This window comes from Schistocerca cancellata, chromosome 6 (assembly GCF_023864275.1).
Source record: "Schistocerca cancellata isolate TAMUIC-IGC-003103 chromosome 6, iqSchCanc2.1, whole genome shotgun sequence".
In the NCBI taxonomy this organism is placed as follows: domain Eukaryota; kingdom Metazoa; phylum Arthropoda; class Insecta; order Orthoptera; family Acrididae; genus Schistocerca; species Schistocerca cancellata.
Window position 1 is genome coordinate 269001989 of NC_064631.1, and position 22895 is coordinate 269024883.

General features: G+C 38.7%; 1 protein-coding gene across 3 annotated transcripts in view; it reads left to right on the forward strand.

Moving 5' to 3' along the window:
- Positions 1 to 22895, forward strand: part of LOC126191139 (uncharacterized) — a 265360-nt gene that overhangs the window by 18043 nt on the left and 224422 nt on the right. For all 3 annotated transcript variants that reach the window (XM_049931889.1, XM_049931890.1, XM_049931891.1), the window contains exon 2: positions 5745 to 5835. In XM_049931889.1, the coding sequence (XP_049787846.1) occupies positions 5761 to 5835 (75 nt within the window). In that variant the 5' untranslated portion in view covers positions 5745 to 5760. The remainder of the gene's footprint in view (positions 1 to 5744; positions 5836 to 22895) is intronic.

Sequence of the window (22895 nt, forward strand, 5' to 3'; positions counted from 1 at the left end):
GCTAACCAAGCGGTAGGACGGAAAGGACTAAAGGAATAATGCCACATAGACTTTTTATGTCCCTCCATCCAGTAACTGTCTGAATCTTCATCTGCCAACCATCAAGGCTTTAAGAAATCGAACAAAAACAAATGGTCTTCTCCTTCCCCATCTTGTATATCCTCTTCAATCGTGTCGCCGAGTGACACCCTCGCCTGACCCACGCGCACCAACTACTGTTTTTCTACCCTGGAATCTAGGGAGAATGCCGACGCCTGTGTAGATTTCATGGGACAGGGTCCTCCAGCCTCTGCACACTGTAGCAGTGAGTCTTGAAAGGCTGGTACTGGGCAGCTGGCAAGGTGACTACCCTTCCTTCTACTTCTTGTAGACAGGAGTGACGTGCTTTTTCCCAAGAACTGGGCATGGCTTTTTGTTCGAGGGATTTGCAATAGATTATAGTTTGAAGAGGGGCTAACTCAGTCACAAATTCTGTAATCTGAAAGGGATTCCACTGGGCCCTGGAGCTTTGTTCAGTTTTAATAATTTCAGCTGTTTCTCAACACTTCTCTGGGTTTTCCTTTGTAAAGGAACATTTGAAAATGGAATTAATTATTTAAGCTTTTGCTTTGCTACTTTCAATTTCAGTTCCTGTTTCATTTGCTAGGGACTGGACATTATCTTTGGGGCTATTAACAGCCTTTACATAAGACCGGAGTTTTTTTTGTGTTCTGTGAAAGATCATTTAACAATATTCTACTACGGTACTCATTGAAGCCACCACGCATTGCTTTCTTAACAGCCAAACACGTTTCATTCAGCATTTTTTTATCTATAGCCCTATGCTTAGTTTTGTAACTATTATGCAGTAATCTGTGTTTCTTTAAAAGTTTCCTTACAGTGACTATATACCATGGAGGTTCCCTTCCATTATGAACTGTCATACTGGGTACATATCTGTCCAGTGTGTGGTCAACAATTCTTTTAAAGTTGAGCCATAGTTCCTGTACATGTTCCTGCCCTGTGTTGAAAGTTTCAAGTTCCTCATTGAGATATGACACTATTGATTTTTTTATCTAGTTTATTGAATGTATATGTCTTTCTGCTCATTTTAGTTGTCCTTTGTACTTTGGTTATCATTTTTGCCACAACCACATCATGATCAGTGATACCAGTTTCAATGTGGCCATCCTCAAAGAGGTCAGGTCTATTCATTACCATTAGAGCCAATGTATTGCCATCGTGAGTGGGGTTCCTAACTATTTGTTCTAGATAGCTTTTAGAGAAGTCATTTAGTAACATTTCACAGGATATCTTCCTATGTCCACCACTTCCCAATTAATTGATGGATAATTAAATTCTCCATCAATGACTATATTCTCCACCGATGATTAAAATATGGTTGGTGAATTTACATACAAATGAACTGAGATTTCCTCTAAAGTTTTCGATTACATCAGGAGATGAGTCTGGTGGGTGATAAGAGGATCCAGTTGTCATTTTATGCCCACCCCTAATACTGAGTCTTGCCCAAACCACCTCACAAGCAGCTTCAATTTCTATTCAAATCTCGGTGTGTCTAAGTTTCTTGTCTGCTGTGACATATACGGTACACCACCTCTCTTTCCATTTGCCTATTCTTTTGATATACACTTAAATTTTCCCGAAAAATCTCGCCAATATCAGTTTCAGGTAGTAACCAGCTTTCTGTACTTAGTATTATGTGAGCTTCACTGCTTATCATGAGCGCTTCAAACTCTGGCACTTTGCTGAGAATGCTTCGGCTGCTTACCATTAGGATTTTAATACTCTCAGCTATGGGAGGCATTTCTTTTGATTCTACACTGATACACTGTGTGATCAAAAGTATCCGGACACACCCAAAAACACATTTTTCATATTATGTGCATTATACTGCCACCTACTGCCAGTTACTCCATATCAGCTACCTTAGTAGTCATTAGACATCATGAGAGCAGAATGGGGCACTCTGCGGAACTCACAGACTTTGTACGTGGTCAGGTGATTGGGTGTCACTTGTCATACATCTGTATGAGAGATTTCCACTCTCCTAAACATCCGTAGGTCCACTGTTTCCAATATGATAGTGAAGTGGAAACATGAAGAGACACACGCACAGCACAAAAGTGTACAGGCTGACCTAGTCTATTGACTGACGGAGACCACCAACAGTTGAAGAGGATTGTAGTGCTTAGTAAGCAGACATCTATCCAGACCATCACACAGCAATTGCAAACTGCATCAGGATCCACTACAAGTAGTATGACAGTTAAATGGGAGGTGAGAAAACTCGGATTTCATGGTCAAGCAGCTGCTCATAAGCCACACATCACACGACGCCTCGCTTGGTGTAAGGAGCATAAATGTTGGATGATTGAACAGTGGAAAAACATTGTGTGGAGTGACGAATCACAGTACACAATGTGCTGATCCGATGGCCGATGGCATATGCCCAGTGAACATCATCTGCCAGCGTGTGTAGTGCCAACAGTAAAATTTGGAGGTGGTAGTGTTATGGTGTGGTCGCATTTTTTTAAGAAGGGGACTTGCATCCCTTTTTGATTTGCATGGCACTATCGCAGCACAGGCCTGCATTAATGTTTTAAGCACCTTCTTGCTTCCATACTGTTGAAGAGCAATTCGGGGATGGCGATTGCATCTTTCAACACAATCGAGCACCTGTTCATAATGCACGGCCTGTGTTGGAGTGGTTAAAAGACAATAATAACCCCATAATGGACTGGACTGCACAGAGTCCTGACCTGAATCCTATAGAACACCTCTGGGATGTTTTGGAACGCCGACTTCGTTCCATTCCTCACCGAAAGACATAGATACCTCTCCTCAGTGCAGCCCTCTTTGAAGAATGGGCTGCCATTCCCCAAGAAACTTTCCAGCACCTGATTGAAGATATGCCTGTGAGAGTGGAAGCTGGCATCAAAGCTAAGAGTGGGCCAGCACCATATTCAATTCCAGCATTACCGAAATTTAGCACAATCTTCAAATTTAGCACAGTGTGAGATTTTTTAAAATGAAGCTCGTCCACAGCTCGTGGTCTAGTGGCTAGTGTTGCTGTCTCTGGACCATGGGGTTGCGGGTTCGATTCCCCGCCGGGTTGGGGATTTTCTCTGCCTGGGGACTGGGTGTTTGTGTTGTCCTCCTCCTCCTCCTCCTCCTCCTCCTCCTCCTCATCATCATCATCATCATCATCATAATTTGTGACTGTGGTTAGATTGGACTGTGGAAAAAAATTGGACTTTGTATGGGCACTGATGCCTGAGCAATTGAGAGCCCCCACAAACCAAACATAATCACCATTATCATCAACAATGAAGCTCTGTCTTGAAATCTGGAAGAAAACCCAAAGAGATTCTGGCCGTACCAGTACTCAGAAAATAGGAATAGTTTGCTGAATTACAGATCCATATTTTGGTAAATAAACTATGCTTGAATATTATGAATTGCCTTGAAGAAAACAATTTATTGACAAATAACCAACATGGATTCAGAAAATATCTTTCTTGTGAAACTCAAGTAACTTTTTACTCTCACGAAGTACTGAGCACTCTTGATGGGGTGTCAAATTGATTCCATACTTTTAGATTTCCAGAAGGCTTTTGACACACTTCCTCACAAGCAACTTCTAATGGAATTGCGTGCCTATGTACCGCCATCTCAGTTATATGACTGGATTCGTGGCTTCTTGTCATAAAGGTCACAGCTCATAATAATCGACAGAAAGTCATCGAGCAAAACAGAAGTAATAATCTGGCATTTCCTAAGGGTGTATTATAGGCCCTCTGTTGTCTCTGATGTGCATAAACAATTTAGGAGACAATCTAAGCAGCCCTGTTGGATTGTTTGCAGATGATGCTGTGAATTATTGTTATCTGAGGTCATCAGACGATCAAAGTGAATTGCAAAATGACTTGGGCAATATATCTGTATAGTGCAAAAAGTGGTAGTTGACACCAAATTATGAAAAGTGTGAAATCATTCACATGAACACTTAAAAGAACCTGCTAAATTTCAGTTACACGATAAATCACACAAATCTAAAGGCTGTAACTCAATTAAATACTTTGTGATATCAATTATGAGTAATTTAAATTGGAATGATTATAGAGATAATGTGGGGGGGGGGGGGGGGGGGGGGGGAAGCAAACCAAAGATGGCAATTTATTGGCAGAACACTTAATGTAACAGCTCCACTAAAGAGACTGGTTACACTACACTTGTCCACCCTCATCTGCAGTATTGTTGTATAGTGTGGAATCTGCATCAGATGGTACTGACGGAGGGCATTGAAAATATTCAAATAAGGGCAGCTTATTTTGTGTTGGCCCAACATAAGGGAGAGAGTACCATGGATCTGATACATGAATTTGGGTGGCAGTCATTAAAACAAAGGCATTTTTTGTTGTGGCAGGTCCTTCTCATGAAATTTCAATCACTAACTTTCTCCTTAGAGTTTGTAAATATTTTGTTGGCACTCTACCACATAGGGAGAAATGAACATCACAATAATATAAGAACAACCTGAGCCCGCACGGAAAAATTGAAGTGTTCATTTTTCCCATGCGCTGTTGGAGAGTGGAACAGTAGAAATGTAGCTTAAAGGTGGTTCGATGCACACATTACCAGACACTTAATTGTGAATTGCAAGGTAATGATGTTGATGTAGAAGTCCATACCAACAGCCTTCTCTTCCACAGTATTTTCTAATACTGGGCCATTTTCTGGAGCTTCAACGTTTAGTGCATCTTTTTTTTTACATGTAATATCGAAAGTGAGCATCCTGCTTTCATGCAAGTAGTATTTAAAGAATTTGTAGCCCAGGAAATTTGAGTTTAACACTCATCAGATATTTGCAGTTTTCTTCTAGGACTATGTAACCCGCCACTTTCTCTGGATTGTGGTGACAAACAAATAAAAAAACCGACCAAAAATGTCCAATACAGCAAGAAAAATAACATATGGGAACAAATACTGCCATTAATTTTATTTTTTTGTATGATTGCCCTTGCTTTTAGGATTAATTTGGAAGAAATATTTTGGTAATCATCCCATTCTTGTCATGTGATGTTCAGTGTAATGCTGAACCACATTTTTTTTTTACACAGTAAAATACAAAAAGGCCAATACAGCCTCTTCTTGCTTTGGTTGGTTTATTTAATGGTATTAGGGAATTTTGTTTACAGTCCTTGTACTTCAATGTGTATGACTGCCAAATTTCACACAGATTGGATGATAAACGAAAAAAATTGTAATTTGTTTTCAAAAAGCTAGCAAGTGGTGTTTGTGCCATCAGTGTTAAAAAATTTCATAACTTTGAAATGCCAGAAATGGGGGGGGGGGGGGGGGGGGAGTGCTAAAATTTGTGGTGGTTCCTTATTTTTGCAGGAAGAACAGATGAGCCATGTCTCGTTAAAATCTGAAACGGTGGGTGAGAAGATACTTCTTTCTTTTTTTAACATGCTGTGACTCCTTACTGTGTTTTAAAGTGTGGGCTTATTGTCATTTTTGTTAGTAAGGAAGCAGAATAAATGCAAAAATGCATTCTTTGTTTAAAATATACTAGATTCATTATTCAAGCATAGTGTTCAAAAATTGTGTTGTTGCCTTCTGTAATAATTGTAATAGACTTAAACATGCTAAATGGTATATAAATTTCTAGTCATGACAGTTACTTTGTTCCCGATACTGTACATGACCCAAACTGATCTTTTGTTGTTATTTTACAGAGTTGTGTTCATCGAAATGGATTCTATGAAGAAATATTGGATTTCATGCATACAAAATGGCAATATAAATAGCATTGTCAAAGATGTTAAAGTAAGCCCATGTCTTCATTTATGCTCTAAACTAGATCTTATAGAACCTAAGTAAAAAACAGAAGCTTTGCATGTGAACTGAGAAAGATATGATCTATTTCTGTTCAGAATACATGACTATCCCAAAAAAACATTAAAAGCTGTGTGAAATGCTTAAGTTTTTTTGAACAGCTAAGTTACTGGAAAAAGTAGGGACCAGGGAGAAAAATGTGCACTGTAATGGGTGCACTCATTAAATTCTTCAAACTGCATATCCTAATGGCTGCAGTTGATCTACTTCACATGTGGTCACTCCACATTAAAAGTTATCTTTTGCTGCATACGTAATCAGAAATTGGTCCTGATTTATAAAATCAGAAGCATTGTTCAGGGGACATAACTTGATGAGAACATCAGAGTAACCAGTGTAATGCAAAGAATACAGACAGTTAAGAAATATAAAGTCTCTATCAAAACTGGACACATTGTAGAATGATACATGCATCCGCTTTTGCAGCCATAGCTGTGGTTTCCTGAAAAATTTGTCCCATCTGTTGTGCTGCAAACCAAGACCATTCAGTCCTAAAAAATATGTAATTATTTAAAATTGTCCCCTGAATGTGTGTGTAATGAATCTGAAATGCCTGCACGTATACTGAATTTACTCTATAAAATAATAAGTTGTTGGAATTGTTTGTAAGGGAATTAGCTCAATTTGTTTAACAAGGGGAATCTGCGGCATGTTTGTTGGCTGTTTTAACCAATCTTTGGAACTTGAACAAAGTGCTGCTCTTGATTATGCTGCTCCCTTTTCTTTTTGGGGGGGGGGGGGGGGGGGGAATAAACAGTTCTTGTACTGACAACTGACCAATATGGGATCTTAGCATAAACGTCTTAAATTTTTTGTGTCACTTCTCACTCTTCTGGTAATAGTTTGATATGTGAGCTGCACTGTGATTCAAACAGAGTCTACAAATTGTAGCTCCTCCTGTAATTGGCAGAGAAAGTCACTTCAAATGTTGGAGTAGAGCAGAGATGTACCACCTACAGTAGGACCAGGCCTAACAAAGTAATGTGCTGATCAAACTTCAGGTTGAAGATACAAAGTAGATTTTCGGATTCATATTGGAAAAAAGAGGTGATGGCAGAGAGGGAATTAGTACACTTGATGCAACTTTGTCTGACCTTGTGAAGCAGCAGAGCACATTGCATTCTCCTGAGGAAATGCTCAATTTTTGAAAATGATTTTTTTTTCTGTTTTTGTTTGGGTTCCAATAGAATTCAATAAATTATTTTTACAATATTACATGAATGTGTGGACACATTGTTGTGATAATTCAGCTCTGTAATAACATTTTTTTTTAACAGGACAAAATTCTTATTAGATTAAAATAATGTGAGATTTTCTATTAAGAAAATCAATTATACATTCACATTTTTAAGTGCAAAAGTTATGTTAATTTACTTGAATGGTAATTATCATAAACCGTACAAAGCATAGAAGTTTGTTGTACCAAAAAACTGGGACGCTTATACCCTTAAATTATACTGCATACCTCATGAACATTGTCTTTCCTTATTCGTCAAACTGAGATGAAATTGCAATGATGTCCTCTGTTTTGCTGTTTTTATTCTTCCTTGGCTATTCATATTTAACTTTTTATTACTGTATGAAAGAAATACATAAAACTCAAATCAGAAGCAGAAAAATATGAAACTGTGCCTAAGTGAGACAACTGTGTGTTCTGAGTAAGATGACAGTCTGTGCTGAGAAAATGACAGAAGACAGTTGAGGTAGCTGTACTGTTCTGTGCACCAGTCACATAATTTGTCTATAGTATTGAATGAACAACTGCATTCCAGGCACCAATGGTTCTTGAGTATTTTTAACGAAGTGTTGGACACAGGGATTATATACATTACAGCCCCTGTCTCCATGTACCTTTATCCTTACTGTTTTCATTATTTTTTTATTACACAAAAATATTTGCACTTGTACTTAGTGGTTTTTGTGTTTTGTTACATATATGGTAATGTAGTTCCATTTTTAAGGTACTCTGTTGTGTCTCACCTCTATGCAGCATATATTTTGAGACACTAAATGTGATGTAATGACCTGCCTGTTGTTTTTATGTTAAGGACTCAACCAGCATCATTGGGAGGACAGTTAATAACAACTGCCAATTTGTTATTTACTGTTTTTATGTTAATTCAGGATACAAAATTTTTATATATTACATCATTTCTTTTAATCATGTTTCTACCATGTAGATTTGGCTTTGTTTGTGACCATTGTGATGTACTGATTCCTATGTGAACAGCTGTATTTTAGTGTTTCCTATGGTTGTGTATCTCAGCTACTGTGTTGTGGAAATACTATGACATCAAACACGATGTAATTACGAATCCTGTATTTTAATTCCTTAGACAAATGGAAATATGTTATGTGGTTTACTTTAAAAAAAAAAAGATTGCATAAGAAACATGTACCAGGTAGTAAGCCTGTGCCCACAGTTCTTTGTAGGATAATAAGTACTTCATGCTTACGTTCTCCTACAATTCCATGGATCACTGGTTATGTTCTCTTCCAATTGGGGTGTATTTTTCCCTCTTCTCCTGTTGGTGTATATTTTGTAGGGTTTATGGTGGGTCTTATACCAGCACTAGTGGAAAGTTGCGTCCCTGGCCGATATAACTGGGCAATATTTTGCCAACCCTAATACACCGCTGGATGAAAGTAGTATTACCTTTATCCTCTTCTCTCAGAGTAGTTGTTGGGTGGTCTGGATCCTTCCGTGCCACCTTCCTGTCGATCCAAATGTGGTGGAGATTCCTGGAATGCTTCCGCAAGTTCTCTCCACTGCGCTACTAAGTAAATAGTCACACTTCTCAGAAACAGGGATATATTTTGCTAAACATTTTCGCTATTTCTTTTAACAACACGACAAACAATTGCTACGGTAATACCACTCTGTTGAGAGTACATTAAAAAACGTCTGTACATGTGTACTTTAGGACCTGAGAGAGCAAACAAAACACAGATAAAAAACTACTGATGTTCAAATGTTCATTATGCCCTTGTTGGTGTGTCGTTTACTCCATGGCTCTCGTATTGAGGCACTTGCTGTACAATGGCCCAGATGACTCCTAGACAAGCAGTGGTTGCAATACCATTTTTACTGGTCCCCTTCTCGTCGGCTCCACCACTGCTCCACATTCACTGCATAGAAGAAAGGAAAACACACAGTTTCCCTTTCCCACTACATTTATCCTTATTCAACTTACTCACGAGCATTTCTTGTTGACAGCTTCCCAATGGTGTGTTGGGATGTTTACAAATATCCTGAAACACTACATATCCTGCCACTTGGACAAGAGAACTTTGTGCTTAAGTCTCTAGTTACATACACATTCTTGTTAACAATTCTATTATTATCCTACTCTTACATCTTAATTCTGCCTTTACATAATCTCTCCAACATAACTTTTTATAATTGTTAATGGTCACTCATAACTATGTCCACTTAAATACTTAAATGCTTTGTTCCTGTTTGGCAGATTCACTCATTTTCTTCATACCTGTAATACAACTTTTTGTATCTTATTACTTTCTTTAATACTATATCTACTTTTCTAGATTACACGAAGTATCTGAGGAACGTGCATTCTAATACAAACACATTATTTGTCATTAATGTTCTTAAGTTCCTTTTAATTTGTGATCCTCTTGACCTCATAAGCAATAAACCATTTTTGTTTTTTGATTTAAGATAATTTTACGATGTATCTGCTGGATACTTGTGAGACTTTTATTCTGATACACTTGGACATCATAATATTATTTGTCTTTAAATAGGTAAAGCAATATTAACCTTCATTACATAGATGGCTTATCTTTTGTTATTATACTGGTTATAAACTTTCTGAGTTTCCATTGTATTGACATCTAAGTATTCTCGTTGTAGAGAACTTCTTTAATATCCCACCTTCCAAGAGTACGGACTTGTATCGCAAAGCCTTTGCGCACAATAATGTGGAGGTGTAAATTGTCTCCACCACTGCACTCAGATCCTTCTACCTCTCTACTATAAACCATTTGGAAAAACCTCTTGTTATTTATTACAAATTTTAACAACAATATATGGATTATCCTTTCAACAAAACTTATCCTCCCTTCCACCAAAGACCACTTCTGCATCTTAGTACAGTAAAATATACCTATTTCATTCAGTGTGGCAGTGTCCTATATTAATTCTAATTCTACTATGGGTACAGGTCAATCCCATTCTTGGTGCCCCTGCCCGCACAGTATAGGTCACCCTTTCTTAGGTCCACCTATCTACCTTTTATTCATCATTCCTAATTAGAGAGTACACTCCACATTTCAGATATATTTATATCTTCCATTACTTTTTCTTCTACTTTCTCCCACATTACTTTGAGGTTCCCTTTTGATTTCCATGTCTGCACTGTATTTCAGGTGTTACGTCTTTTGCGTACTACCTTCTCCATATCTTAACTCGTCTGTTGATAACACTAAATGTTCTTAATTGCACTCTATTCTTTCTTTTGGTTGCCGTCTTCTATTAATCCATTTTCTGTACCTGTACCCTATCTTCTTATTTCTCATTCTATTATTATAGTCACGTCAAATACTATTTAGTACTTGGTTGCTTGTCCTCTCTCCCCTCCTAATTTATGACATGACTAAACACACACACACACACACACACACACACACACACACACACACACACACACAAAGTTAACTGTAGTTTGTCGGCATTATATAAACCTTTCTCCTGACCAGTATGTGGGTCAGTTAAATAGTATGCTTTCGGTTGTGGACAATCCACGATCTTAAATGGTCCTGCATATTTCGGAAAAATTTCTGCATTTCCTTTTTAAGATTTGAACATGATATTCTTCTTTTACCAACACAAGCTCATTTATTTCCAATGTTTGGTTTATTGCTGACATAATATAATTTTGTAATCATTTATTAGATGATCTAAGCAATTGATTTTCTACTATTTTGTATAAGCTAGCACTTTTTTCCTGTTTTACCTCTGGCCACTTGAAGAATTTTAATAGTGGTTCCCCTATAAATTTTCTTCGTAATATTTCTGCGGGAGACAATCCCATAGACAAATGGGGTAGTTCATTCGAAACATTTGAAATTCTGGCACTAATTTTGCCCAAGTTGTATGTCTCGGTGAACAGTAAGTTTTGCAAACCATTATGTTAATAATCCTTTAGGTTTTCCTACCTCTACAAAATATTTGTGCATACAGTTTATAATTGTCTCTGTGTTTGCTTGTTTAATTGGATATAATGTAATATATTTAGACCAACACACTAATAGAACGTAAATATATCTGACACCTCCTTGACTTGATGGTAATGGTCCATAAAAATCCGAAGCTGTTAAATCATGTAAAGCTCTAGGTATTATAGGATACATTTTGTAATGTGTTACACCTTGTAATGTGTTCACCTTTTGACAGATTTGACATGTCTGTAGTAATCTAACAACTTTCTTACCTAGGTGTTTAAAATGGTAAAACTTCATCATATGTTTGATACACTTCCTTATTCCAATATGCACATAACCTTTATGTATAAAGAAAGTTAAATCATTTTGTGCACAGTCAGCTACACACAATTTCCAATATGTATTTGTATTCTCTCTCCAAAACTGCACTTGATTGATCACTGTCCAAAGTTTGTCTTCTGTGGGCAGTAACTTGTTTTTCTCATACTTTAACATTTTAAGATTTAACTCCTCTTCGTCTTTCATTCCTTGCCTGATTTTACTAGCTAACACATGTACTTCATCTTTCATATAGCTTATTTTCATAAAATTTATATTAAAAATCATTCCTGGTCCAGTAGTTCTTTGAGACTTACTCATTCCTAATGGCAATCGTGATAAAGCATCTGGTATGCAATTTTATGTTCCCTTGATGTATACTATTTATATCTGAAACTGTTGTAAAAACAATACCCACCTCATGAGCCTCCTATGTAATAAATGACTTTCCATTAAGAATATCGATGCTTGGTGATCTGTAAAATAATGATATCTGAACCCCAAATCAGTGTTTCAAATTTCTTTAAGCTCCATACCACCGCAAGTAATTCTTTCTCCATTGCTGTATAATTCAGCTCATTTTTGTCTAGGCTGCGACTAGTGAAAGCAATGGTTTTATGTTCTCCCTCTTCTGGGTCCCATTTCCCTTGAAGTACTTCTGCTGCTATGCCATATTATGATGCATCTGTTGCGATGTCAAGTGGTTCATGAAGACTGGGATGGTTTAAAATAGGAGCATTGACTAGGGCATCCTTTACTTCCTGGAATGCCTTTTCTGCATTTTCATCCCATATCCAATTCGGCTTTTGCTTTAATAGCGATAGTAGATGTGGATTATTCATGGCTTGTCCTTGTATATACCGTCTATAAAATCCCACTAATCCTAAAAAGGAACTTAACTGTTTCACATTCTGTGTATGTGGACAGTCTTTAATCTCTCTGATGCGTTCTGGATCTGGCTTAATTCCTCTTATTCCTACAAGATGTTCCAAGAATTTTAGTTCCTCTTGCCCAAAATGCGATTTAGTGAGCTTAATACTTATTCTCTTGGTATAGAATTTCCCTAGTGCTCTCGCAAGTAAATCACAATGTTCCTCCCAGGTTTCTGAAACAATCGGTATATCATCTTCATTAATCAATAGCTCTTGTAACAACATTCTCCCTAATGCTTGATCTAATGCTCTTGTAAACACTGATACTGATATGTTTATCTCAAATGGTAATACTTTAAAACTGGTATGACTTTCTGTCATATCAGAATGCAGTATAAGGTCTAGATTCTTTAGCTAATTTCACCTGACAGAACCCAGCCGTCAGGTCCACGGAACTAAGATAATTAGCTTTCGCAAAACAAGCAAGTAGTTCGTCTATGCAAATGGCACAATCTCTCTCCAGTTCAATGTGACGATTTAAGGTTCTCGCATCTAGTACTAGGTGCACACCACCTATTGCCTTTCTGACAACTAACAATGGATTGTTATATATGGTTGTACTTCTTTCTATAACATTATTATCTAACATTTTACCCATTTCTTCCTGTACTTCCTGTTTCACTTTGATAGGTACAGGGTAACGTCTACAGAAGCAAGGTTTCTTGCTTTTGATCTGAAAACTACACACATAATCTCCTATGTTCCCTGGTTTGTCTAAAAATACATCTGAGTATCTGCATAACATTTCATATAGCTCTTCCTTTTAAGTAAGGGTTAACAGTTCCGATTCGTAAGTCTTTGCATACAAATCAGCTTTACTTGCAGTTTATTGTAGATTACTTACATCCTTCTCCATTGAACTCATATTCGCTATTAACCGTAAATTATTACTCCCATTTAGTCCTTGACATCTATCAGTCTTAAACAATATCTCTCTATTATAGTTCTCTAGGTTGCTCTTGAAAGAACCACTCTGAAAGTCTATTACCACTGCATATTTCATTAACCAATCTACTCCTAGTAATACTTGCATATTTATTTTAGGGACTATTAATATGGTTTGTTCAAACACCAGATGATCTATTTCAAATGTAATCCTTGTGTTCCATTTCACTACATTGCTCTTAGTACCTGTAATATCTACAATATCTACTCCCGTAACTGGCAACTTAGGAAATTCCTTTATTATTCCACTTAATAGCCATTCATCCGAAATTATTGATACTTCGCTTCCTGAATCAACGTAAATTTCCACTCCTTTGTTTCCTATCCTTCAGATTACAATTGGTTGGCATTGCAATTTCTCTAAATTTTCCTCTTCCACTAATAACCAATTGTTAATAGGTGATATTTTACTGTAAGCGATCATTTTACTTATATACGGGCTGAGTATTGTTCTGTGAGATCCTGGATGGGCCGAGTATTGTTCTGTGAAATCCTGGGATTCTGGCACTTGACCCAGGATTGTTCTTGTTTTCCGTCACTATGGCCGGATACCAGTTTGAACTTACTTCAACAATACGCTGATTTGCCCGTGTCATTATTTCGTTGCATATTTATTTGTTGGTTTTGAGGTTTAAACACCTGCGAGTTGATGTTATCAGTCTGAACCCCTCTAGGGTTATTGTGATTTAGACCATTATCCCTGCTGTGAACAGTTCAATTACTGCTTACTCCACAATAATTGGAGTCCTTTGTCCGCGGTAAGGAATTAGGAAAGGATTTGTTATCCATATTCCCTGTATTTCGGTCATTCGATGAATAATTTTCATTTCTTTCAGTATTCAGTGTGTCTAAACAGGGTGTATATGACCCGGGACAACCGGGAAATCCGGGAAAAACCCGGGAATTTTTTCATTCGTGAGAAAACCGGGAAAAACCCGGGAATTTTTTGGAATTCCGGGAATTTTTCATTGTTTTAGCTTTAAGTTAAATTTTTGTAATTTTGACTGCAGAATTGATTCTCTAGCAAAGAATGTTATTGTATCCTGCTACTGGAGAATGATACTGCAGCAATAAAATATAAACGAGAGGGAAAAAAATAAAACTTTAGTGGCAAAGGAAATGTGCAATTTACAACAACAAACAACCGTGTACGCACAAGCATCTGCAAATAGCAAAAATATGTCAAAGGACGTAGGGCAAAGACTGTAATTCTTCGTAACAATAAACTACTTGCCATGAGCATGACGTCACAACTGTTCATATTAGGTTCGTTTGACCAATTGCTAGCGATCTGTTGCGCATGCGCATTTGACTCGCGTATAAGCAGTACCTTCTCTCGCTACTTGAAGTTTGGCTGTTAGCTGTATCGGTAGTAGCAGCAAGCAGCCAGATGCAAACGAGAAATTTTTTTCTCACACGCGCTAGCTGCCAGATTCACGCTTGCACAGAGTTGTCTGAGTTGTAGTGGGGAGGGGGTTAACCTCCACATGACCCGTGTTTACGTAAAGTGAATTCGCTGCTTCTCTTCGTGTACTGCTCCCACGTCAAATGAAAACAATACGGATTTCTGTGGCTGGTAGCTATCAAGTGAATTAAAATACATTCCCATAATTACGGAGGGCAAAAATATATTATTAATTTCAGTTTTCTGATTTTATTTTATTTCCAAGTTAGTAGCGGTCAAGCATTAATCGCCTTGCAGAACAGTGAAGTTATTTTTGCAAGTTTGCTAAAGAAATTTGGCTTTATTAATCTTTCCGCCGAGGCGATCATTTTACAGTATTGGCTACTTCCAACTGTTTGCTGAATTTAAAGTGCACGTTATCATCTTCTGCCATATATGGCATTATGCCATAATAAAGAACCAAAAATGAGATCGTAGAGTACTGGTACTCCAAGAAAATTTACATCCCTAAAACCACACTGAAAAGCTTAATATCAGATGGGACCTACTTGATTGTGAATCTGGAAAAAGCCAATTTGCACATCAAGCCGAATTATGCATTTTAGTATGGTTTACGAAATTCCGATGCTCTTGGAGTATCCTCTGATGCACTGTTTATTTTATGGTGTAATGTAAGCTCTCTTAGTGCTTTATACACACGAACATACGGGCTTCCTACACCACTGCAGTTGCACACGCACAATTATGCCTGTTTTCTGGTGCTCTCTGGCAACTGGTAAATCGAACCTATTTCTAACAGTCTCCGAATAGTATTGCGAACGGTGGTTAGTAAAGCGTTACTTTCAAAGTAAATTTCTTTTTACGCAAGATGAATTATGTTACGTGTGAGAAAGTGGGATGGATATCTAAATCACAGAGCGTTCGAAACTGAACAGTTTGAGGACCAGCCACTTACAAGAATTTCGAGCCGAGACATTTATGTCATAATTTTAAATTTACTGGCACATTTGTGTGATGTGTCTTAAAGTATAACACACGTACAAAAATATCAACATTACATGTGAAAGCTTAGCTTCTGTTGTAGCGTGTTAATCTTAGAGACTAACATTATATGTGAAAGCTTAGCTTTCCTTGTAGATATACGGTGCGGCATACATTAATGTAAACCGTTAACTTTTCCTCATGCGTGTTCGCGCTATGTGACCAGTGATCTTGCTATTGGCTGACTATAACACGTGTCCTATGTTCTGAATAGCCGCTGTCATCGGCTGACGAGATCTCGTGGCTTGAGATATGACTCGCTTACAAAAGGACATCGCAGCCTCGGTTTCAACGCTCCGGAAACTAACGCGCTGTGTTTGGTGCAATTCGAATTTATACTTTTGTAATATGAAAATATGCAGCGTATATGTTGATGCAAATCAAAGGTCTTTCCAAAATTTCTCTCCCTTTTTTTTTTTTTTAATTAAAGGTCTCTCCAAAACCTTCTTTGCCCCTTCTTTTCTTTTTTTTTTTTTCCGGGAAGTTCTATGCGATTGTATAAAACTTTAACCATTCAAAGGATTCATAAGTTTTACAGTTCCGAGGGAAAATCCACGGAAAACCTACTGTCACTTAGCACATAAAAAGTGTATTTTCGCCCGGGAAAAACCATATTTTTTAAATGGGGTATCCGGGAGAAATCCAGGAATAATCCAGGAATTTTTTTTCCTTGTCCCCGTATACACCCTGCTAAACCTTCAGTAAACGTTAATATCTCGTCATAGTTTCCCACATTCTATACAATATTCCTTGCCAAACATGATATGGTAAATGTCTAATGAGTACTTTTACTAAGTGCATTTCATCTGTTGGAAGTACTTTCTCAAATGCCATTCTCTGTACTTTTTATATGTGCTCCATGAATTATTGTATGGGGTAGGGTCTAATAACTTTAAGATTAATTTTTCCTGAGTACTTGAAGACTACTACTTCCTCTTAAAGCTTTCCTCAAAATCTTTCCAAGGCACAAATTCTTTTGCACGAGCATTTACCCATTCCGTTGCATCTCCCATTAAATATCCTAATGTGAAATCTATTTTCTTTAAATCATTCCAATTTTCAGGTAAAGATCTGGCGAACACTCATAAAAAATAAATTGGGTGTACATTACTGTCTGGTTTATACTTTAGAAATTGCATTTGCTAAATTAAACGCATTATCTATAGATAAACCCTCTATTACGTCTTTAGTTACTCCTGCCATAGTTTCAGATTTATTATTTTCTAATTCCTTTTTATTATTGATTATTGCTTTCCATATTCTGTCAAGTTTTTTTTTTACTGTTAATTGTTCCTTTCCCAGAAGTGATTTTGTCATTATTTATTTCTGTTTTGTCTTTTACTTCTTTTTCTATGAATAACTAACAGTTTTTCCAAATTTTTTATAGCAGCAGATATCCCTGTAACTGCGTTTTCCTCTATGGACATGATACACTTATTTGTGTCTGAAATACTAGCTCATACCGCTTGAAATCGGGAATTCACATTATCTACATAGCCCATCCACTGTCGGGTTGTTAATGTATGTACACTTTCCTGTAAATGATCTGTTAACACTTGTCTAGGTACTTTTTGCACCTCTATTGGCACTGATTCTTGTAATTCATTTACTCTAGGATTTATTTCCATTATTTTAATGTTTTGATCATTAATTTGTGCGTTAAAAGTTAGAATCTAAGCTAGCTTTAACCACTTGTATTTTATGGTTGAGTATATCATCGATTGATTCGGTAACTTGTTCCTTAATGGACTCATCTAATTCTACTTGTTCCGCTCTCCGTCCTTCCCTATCCTTCTCTGCTTGTTCTTTAATTATACCTTCTGGTATCGCCTTGTCCTTCTCTGCTTGTTCTTTAATTATACCTTCTAGTATCGATCTTAACTCCTCGTTTTGCGTTGCCACCTTCCTTGTGATTGGCATACACTATTCATTACCAATCAACAATATTAATATTGAACACTATACTCACAGATATGTGCCTACTTCTTTAAATGTTTACGGCTCACACTTTTGTGGAACTGTGAACTGCTGCGGTTGTAGAACAGCAGAAGCCGGCACTGAAGTTGAAGCCGATGTCTGCTCTTGTGCTGCGCACTGCCACTGACTGGACAATACAGCACCCCGTACTTCCGTAACTGCTCACCGCTCTGCGTTGATAACTCCCGATGGATCAATGTCTGCCATATGCGTTATTCCGTTGAAACAATTTTGTTAAGTTTTGAACTAATTCTGTGCACTCACTGCTTGTAATATGAGTGCACTTTCTGCTGCCGCTGTCTTCTTCTTCTTCTTCTTCTTCTTCTCCTCCTTCTCTCTCTCTCTCTCTCTCTCTCTCTCTCTCTCTCTCTCTGTCTGTCTCCCCCCCCCCCCCTTTTTTTTCCAACAGTAAATTATAGTTTCCATTTGTTATGTGTTTACTAATCTTTCTCAGACAATTCGTTCAGAAGAAGCTCTGAATTATTTTTGATTTCTTGTTACGTGTATTATAAGGCACTGTTGTTGATCGCTGGTTGCCAGGGGCAACTTCTCACTCTTTTATTCTTTGGAGTCGTAATTCCGACTCAAATCAATTTTCTGCACTTACTTACTGGTGCATTCTCCGTTTGCGTTTTCCAGGGTCGCCACATGGCGTATATTTTTCTCTCTTCTCCTGCTGATGTATATTTTGTAGGGTTAGTGGTGGGTCTTATACCAGCACTAGCGAGAAGTTGCGTCCCTGGCTGATATAACTGGGCAATATTTTGCCGACTCTAATACACCACCAGATGAAAGTAGTATGACCTTTATCCTCTCTTCTCAGAGTAGTTGTTCAGTTGTCCGGATCCTTCCGTGCCACCTCCCTGTCGATCCAGCTGCGGTGAAGATTTCTGGAATGCTTCCACAAGTTCTCTCTACTGCGCTACTAAATAAATAGCCACACTTCTTACAAACAAAGGTATATTTTGCCCACATTTTCACTATTTCTTTTAACAACACAACAAACAATTGCTATGGTAAAACCACAGTTTCCTTTCCCATTACATTTATCCTTATTCAACTTACTCATGAGCGTCTCTTGTCGACGGCTTCCCAATGGTGTGTTGAGATGTTTACAAATGTTCCGAAACTATATACAATCCAGTTTGCATAAGTTCTTACATGCTTGTATTGTTATCATAAAGCTCTCATTTTTAGACTTCCTTGTAGTATCTTCATACTGTGTAGCTCTTACAGATATTTTAATTTTTTTTAAATTTTGTGATTATCTGTACATGTTACGACTGACATATGATGATAATTGTCTTTGATTGAATACGTATATATTTCGCAATGGTATTTAAATTTCTATCATTGTAAATAACATATAGTATTTCGCTTTGCTATTTGATGCTGAGGGCTCCACCTTGGGGAGACTAGTGCCCCGTATCGGCAGATTTTGCGATTGATTGATTTTAGCAGGGAAGCTAAAACAGCTTTGGTCTAACCCGCCACTGTCCACGCTGAAACAGAGTTTATTGTGTGCTATAGTGCAAAGAGTCCCTTTACCAGTTCTTCATTAGACACAATTTCTTCATGTCTAGTAGTCCCGAAAATTCTATGTTTTGCTCTCCACGAAGATTAGGTATGATGCAGTTTCTTCACTCTTATCACAGATCCTACATTTAGGGGCTTATTCTGTTATACCCATTACATGTAGGTGTTTTTTGAAATTCCCATGGCTGGTCATTAGTCCAACCATGAGTTCAATCTCTTTCCTGTTCAAGCCCAGGATTACAGAGCTTCTTCTAAAACACGGCTTTGCCATCATTGCCTTATCGTGGTTTTGTTTATACATCTTGGTCCAGTATTCTACATGCTGTCTTCTGAGCCAGTTCAATAGTTCTAGTCTGATCATAGCCTCTGTGATTGTCAGGACAGGTTCCAGTCCAATGAATGGAGTCTTTGCCCCCATCCTGGCCAATCTGGTAGCTTGTTCATTGCCACCGATCCCTGAGTGACCAGTGACCCACACTAGGTGTACCCTATTGCTTCCCCTAGCTTCACCAGAACCCTGTGAGATTCTGCAACAATCTTAGATCTTGTTCAGGAGCTGCCAATGATTTCAGGACTAACTAGCTGTCTAAATAGTGTAGGTGCTACATTCTCCTCCACACACGCCATGATTGCAGTGATTTCAGCTTGGAATACTGAGGCCAGTTTTCAAAGAAAGATGATGCCCTCCAATCTTGGCTGAAACCCGTACACCCCGGCCCCAGCGCCTTGGTCTGACTTTGACCCATCAGTGAAGCAGACAATGTCCCCCGTACGGTGTCGAACTGTTTTTTTCCACACTGCTTCCAGTTATTGTACTGTAAGGCTTGTTGAAGCATTTGGGAGTTGTTATATAGTTGGCTACCTTTTCCCAAACCATTCCTATACTTACCTCACTCACTATTTTAATGTGTGATTCTGGATATTCCAATGTGATCCAGTTTTTACCAGTTTTGAGTCCGTGTGCACCAGCTGCTGCCTCTCCATCTTGATCCAAAGGTGTAATGGAGGTATGTCCATTGGACTACCTTCTTCCACCACACTGCGGCCCCATAGGAGGTCCTAGATCTAACCACCATGGTGTATATCCAGTGCATACCTCTGGGGCAACCCCAGTTTTTGCCACAAGCTCTTCTGGTACTCACTAGAATACCTTTCATCTTGGAGGAGATGCTCTTAATGTGAGAGGTCCATGTTAGTTTCTCATCTAAGGCTACCCCTAGATCTTTCAGTATTCCCTTCACAGGTAGATTTTCATCGAAAAGCTTTAAATTCCAACTTGAGTGTTGGATATGCTTCTTTGTGAATGGTACCACAACAGTCTTCGTAGGATTAACCCTTAGGCCCTGTTTTCTGCACCAATCTTACAGTGTCCGGTGCACCTTGTGCCATATTTCTGACTGTTCCAGTAAATTTGCCAAGTATTACATAGTGTGGAATTTAGTTCCTCAATGAGTTAGTTCACCATTACATTCCACAATGAAGGGGACAAAACTCCTTCTTGTGGACAATCTCTTGTGGTGTTAATTACCATCTTTTCTTTCATCATGGTGTCCTCTACCTTCATTCCACTAAGCATGGCCCTAGTCCACCTACATACAGTGCTCCCTAGGTCATGTACCTCTGCTGCCCTAACCACGGAATTGAAGGTTGTGTCACTAAACGCCCCCTCAATGTCCAGGAGGATGCAGAGAGCTATTTCCTGAAACTAGAGTGCATTCTCCACCTTCCCAATGAGTTGGTCGAGAGCTGTCTCACATGATTTTCCTGGTTGATATGTAAAGGTGCCCTAATTAGACTCCTCTTCCCAACATGTACATTAACTAGTTTTTCCAATGTTTGAAGAATGGAGGAGGACAGACTGATTCGTCTCATATCCTTGGCCTTGGTATGATAAAGTCTCCCTGGCTTTGGAATAAAGACAATGTTCACTGCCCTCCAGGCAGTGGGAATGATTCCTGCTGCTAGGCTAACCCTGAATAACCTGCATAGGATTCTTATAAGATTCTCTCCTGCTTGTTGCAGGAGAGCTGGAAAGATCCCTACTGGACCAGGTGTCTTGAACGGTTGGAATGTTCCCACCGCCAATTGGATTTTACTGAAGTTGACACTTTCATTAGCTGATTCCCACTCCACTCTTTGAATGTCTGAGAACCATTGTCTCTCAGTGATCACATTCTGGTCTATGTTATTTGCCATAGCATATTGAGGGAAGTGAGTTTTAAGGAGCAGTTCCAGCATCTCATGTGCTGTCTTTGTATATTCCCCATCCTCCTTCTTCAACATACATCCTGTGTTAGTTGGTACTCTAGTGAGGATTTTGTGAAGTCTGGCTTGAGCAGCTGTGCCCTCCATTTCCTCACAGAATGCCTTCCAGGATGCCTCCTTTGCTTCTCTAATTACAAGGTTGTAGTTGATAAGGGCCTCATGATATTTTGCCCATTCTCCTTTACGTCTCGCAAAGTTAAACAGTCTTTGTACTTGTCTTCTTTACGTTTCCAAGCTGCTGTTCCACCAAGCACACTCCTGTTTGTGCACTTCTTGGTGATTGAGCAGTTGTCCTGGTATGAGGTCACTATGGCAGAGGTTACAGCCTCTGCTACTTCCTCAAACTCTACTGGATTCCTTTTCAAGGTTTTAATTTCTGATAAGCTTAAGTCAAGATCCCTCATATGACTCCCAGTCTGTTTTCCTGGGATTCCTATAGGCCATGGTCTGTCTGATTCTCATTTCAACCTTGAATTTAATAGACATGTGGTCCGAAGAAGATGGCTCTAACACCACATGCCATTGTTTGACATAGCTGCCCATCATCATGGAAGCAAAGGTATTGTCAGTTACTTCTACCCTTCTGCTGTTCCTGAATGTAGGTTCGACACCCCTGTTTGGGACCTCCAAGCTGTTAGACAAGAGAAATTCAAGAAGGTACTAACATCTACAGTTGGTGTCCTTGCAGTCCCCACACTAGGTTGTGGACATTGACATCACATCCAACCAACAGCTGGTTAGCCTTGCCGATGGGAAGCCTCTGTCAGTCTCCTCACCACCAGAGGAGGAGAACTGTCTTGGTAAGGAAGGTATGCTGAGGCCAAAACAATTTCCCTTGTGATACCTTCCTCACGTTGCTGGATCCTGATGGTCACCAGGTCCCTGGAATAGAAATCCATCATTGGCATTAAATAAATTCCATTTCTCACATAAATGCATGTTCTGGCATTTCTTAGATTTATAGCATAAATCAGCCTACCTCCAGTGCTATCGAGGCCCGATACGCCCCCTTTATATAAGTAGGGTTCTTGTATCAGGGCCACGTCCACTTCCTGTCTCCCCAGGCAACAGCTCAGGGCAGCAGTGGCCCCTTCATTGTGCTGCAGATTAAACTGCAGCACCTCAAGTCTAAATCTTGTTGCTGTCATTGCTTTTGAGGTCATTGATTACCCTGACTGCAACCTGTGAGAACCCTGAAAACAATTTCAGGTCTTGCTCTCGCATCGCCTTCAGTGACTTCTCTCCGACTTCCACCACCATGGTTCGTCCTTCCGGTACAGTGTTCTGGTTGATTACTCTCCAATCTTCTGTCAAGACTATTGGGGTTTGAACTCCTATTTTCTCAAACAGACTCTTTGGTGGAGGATCTTTGGTACTCATGTCCAATT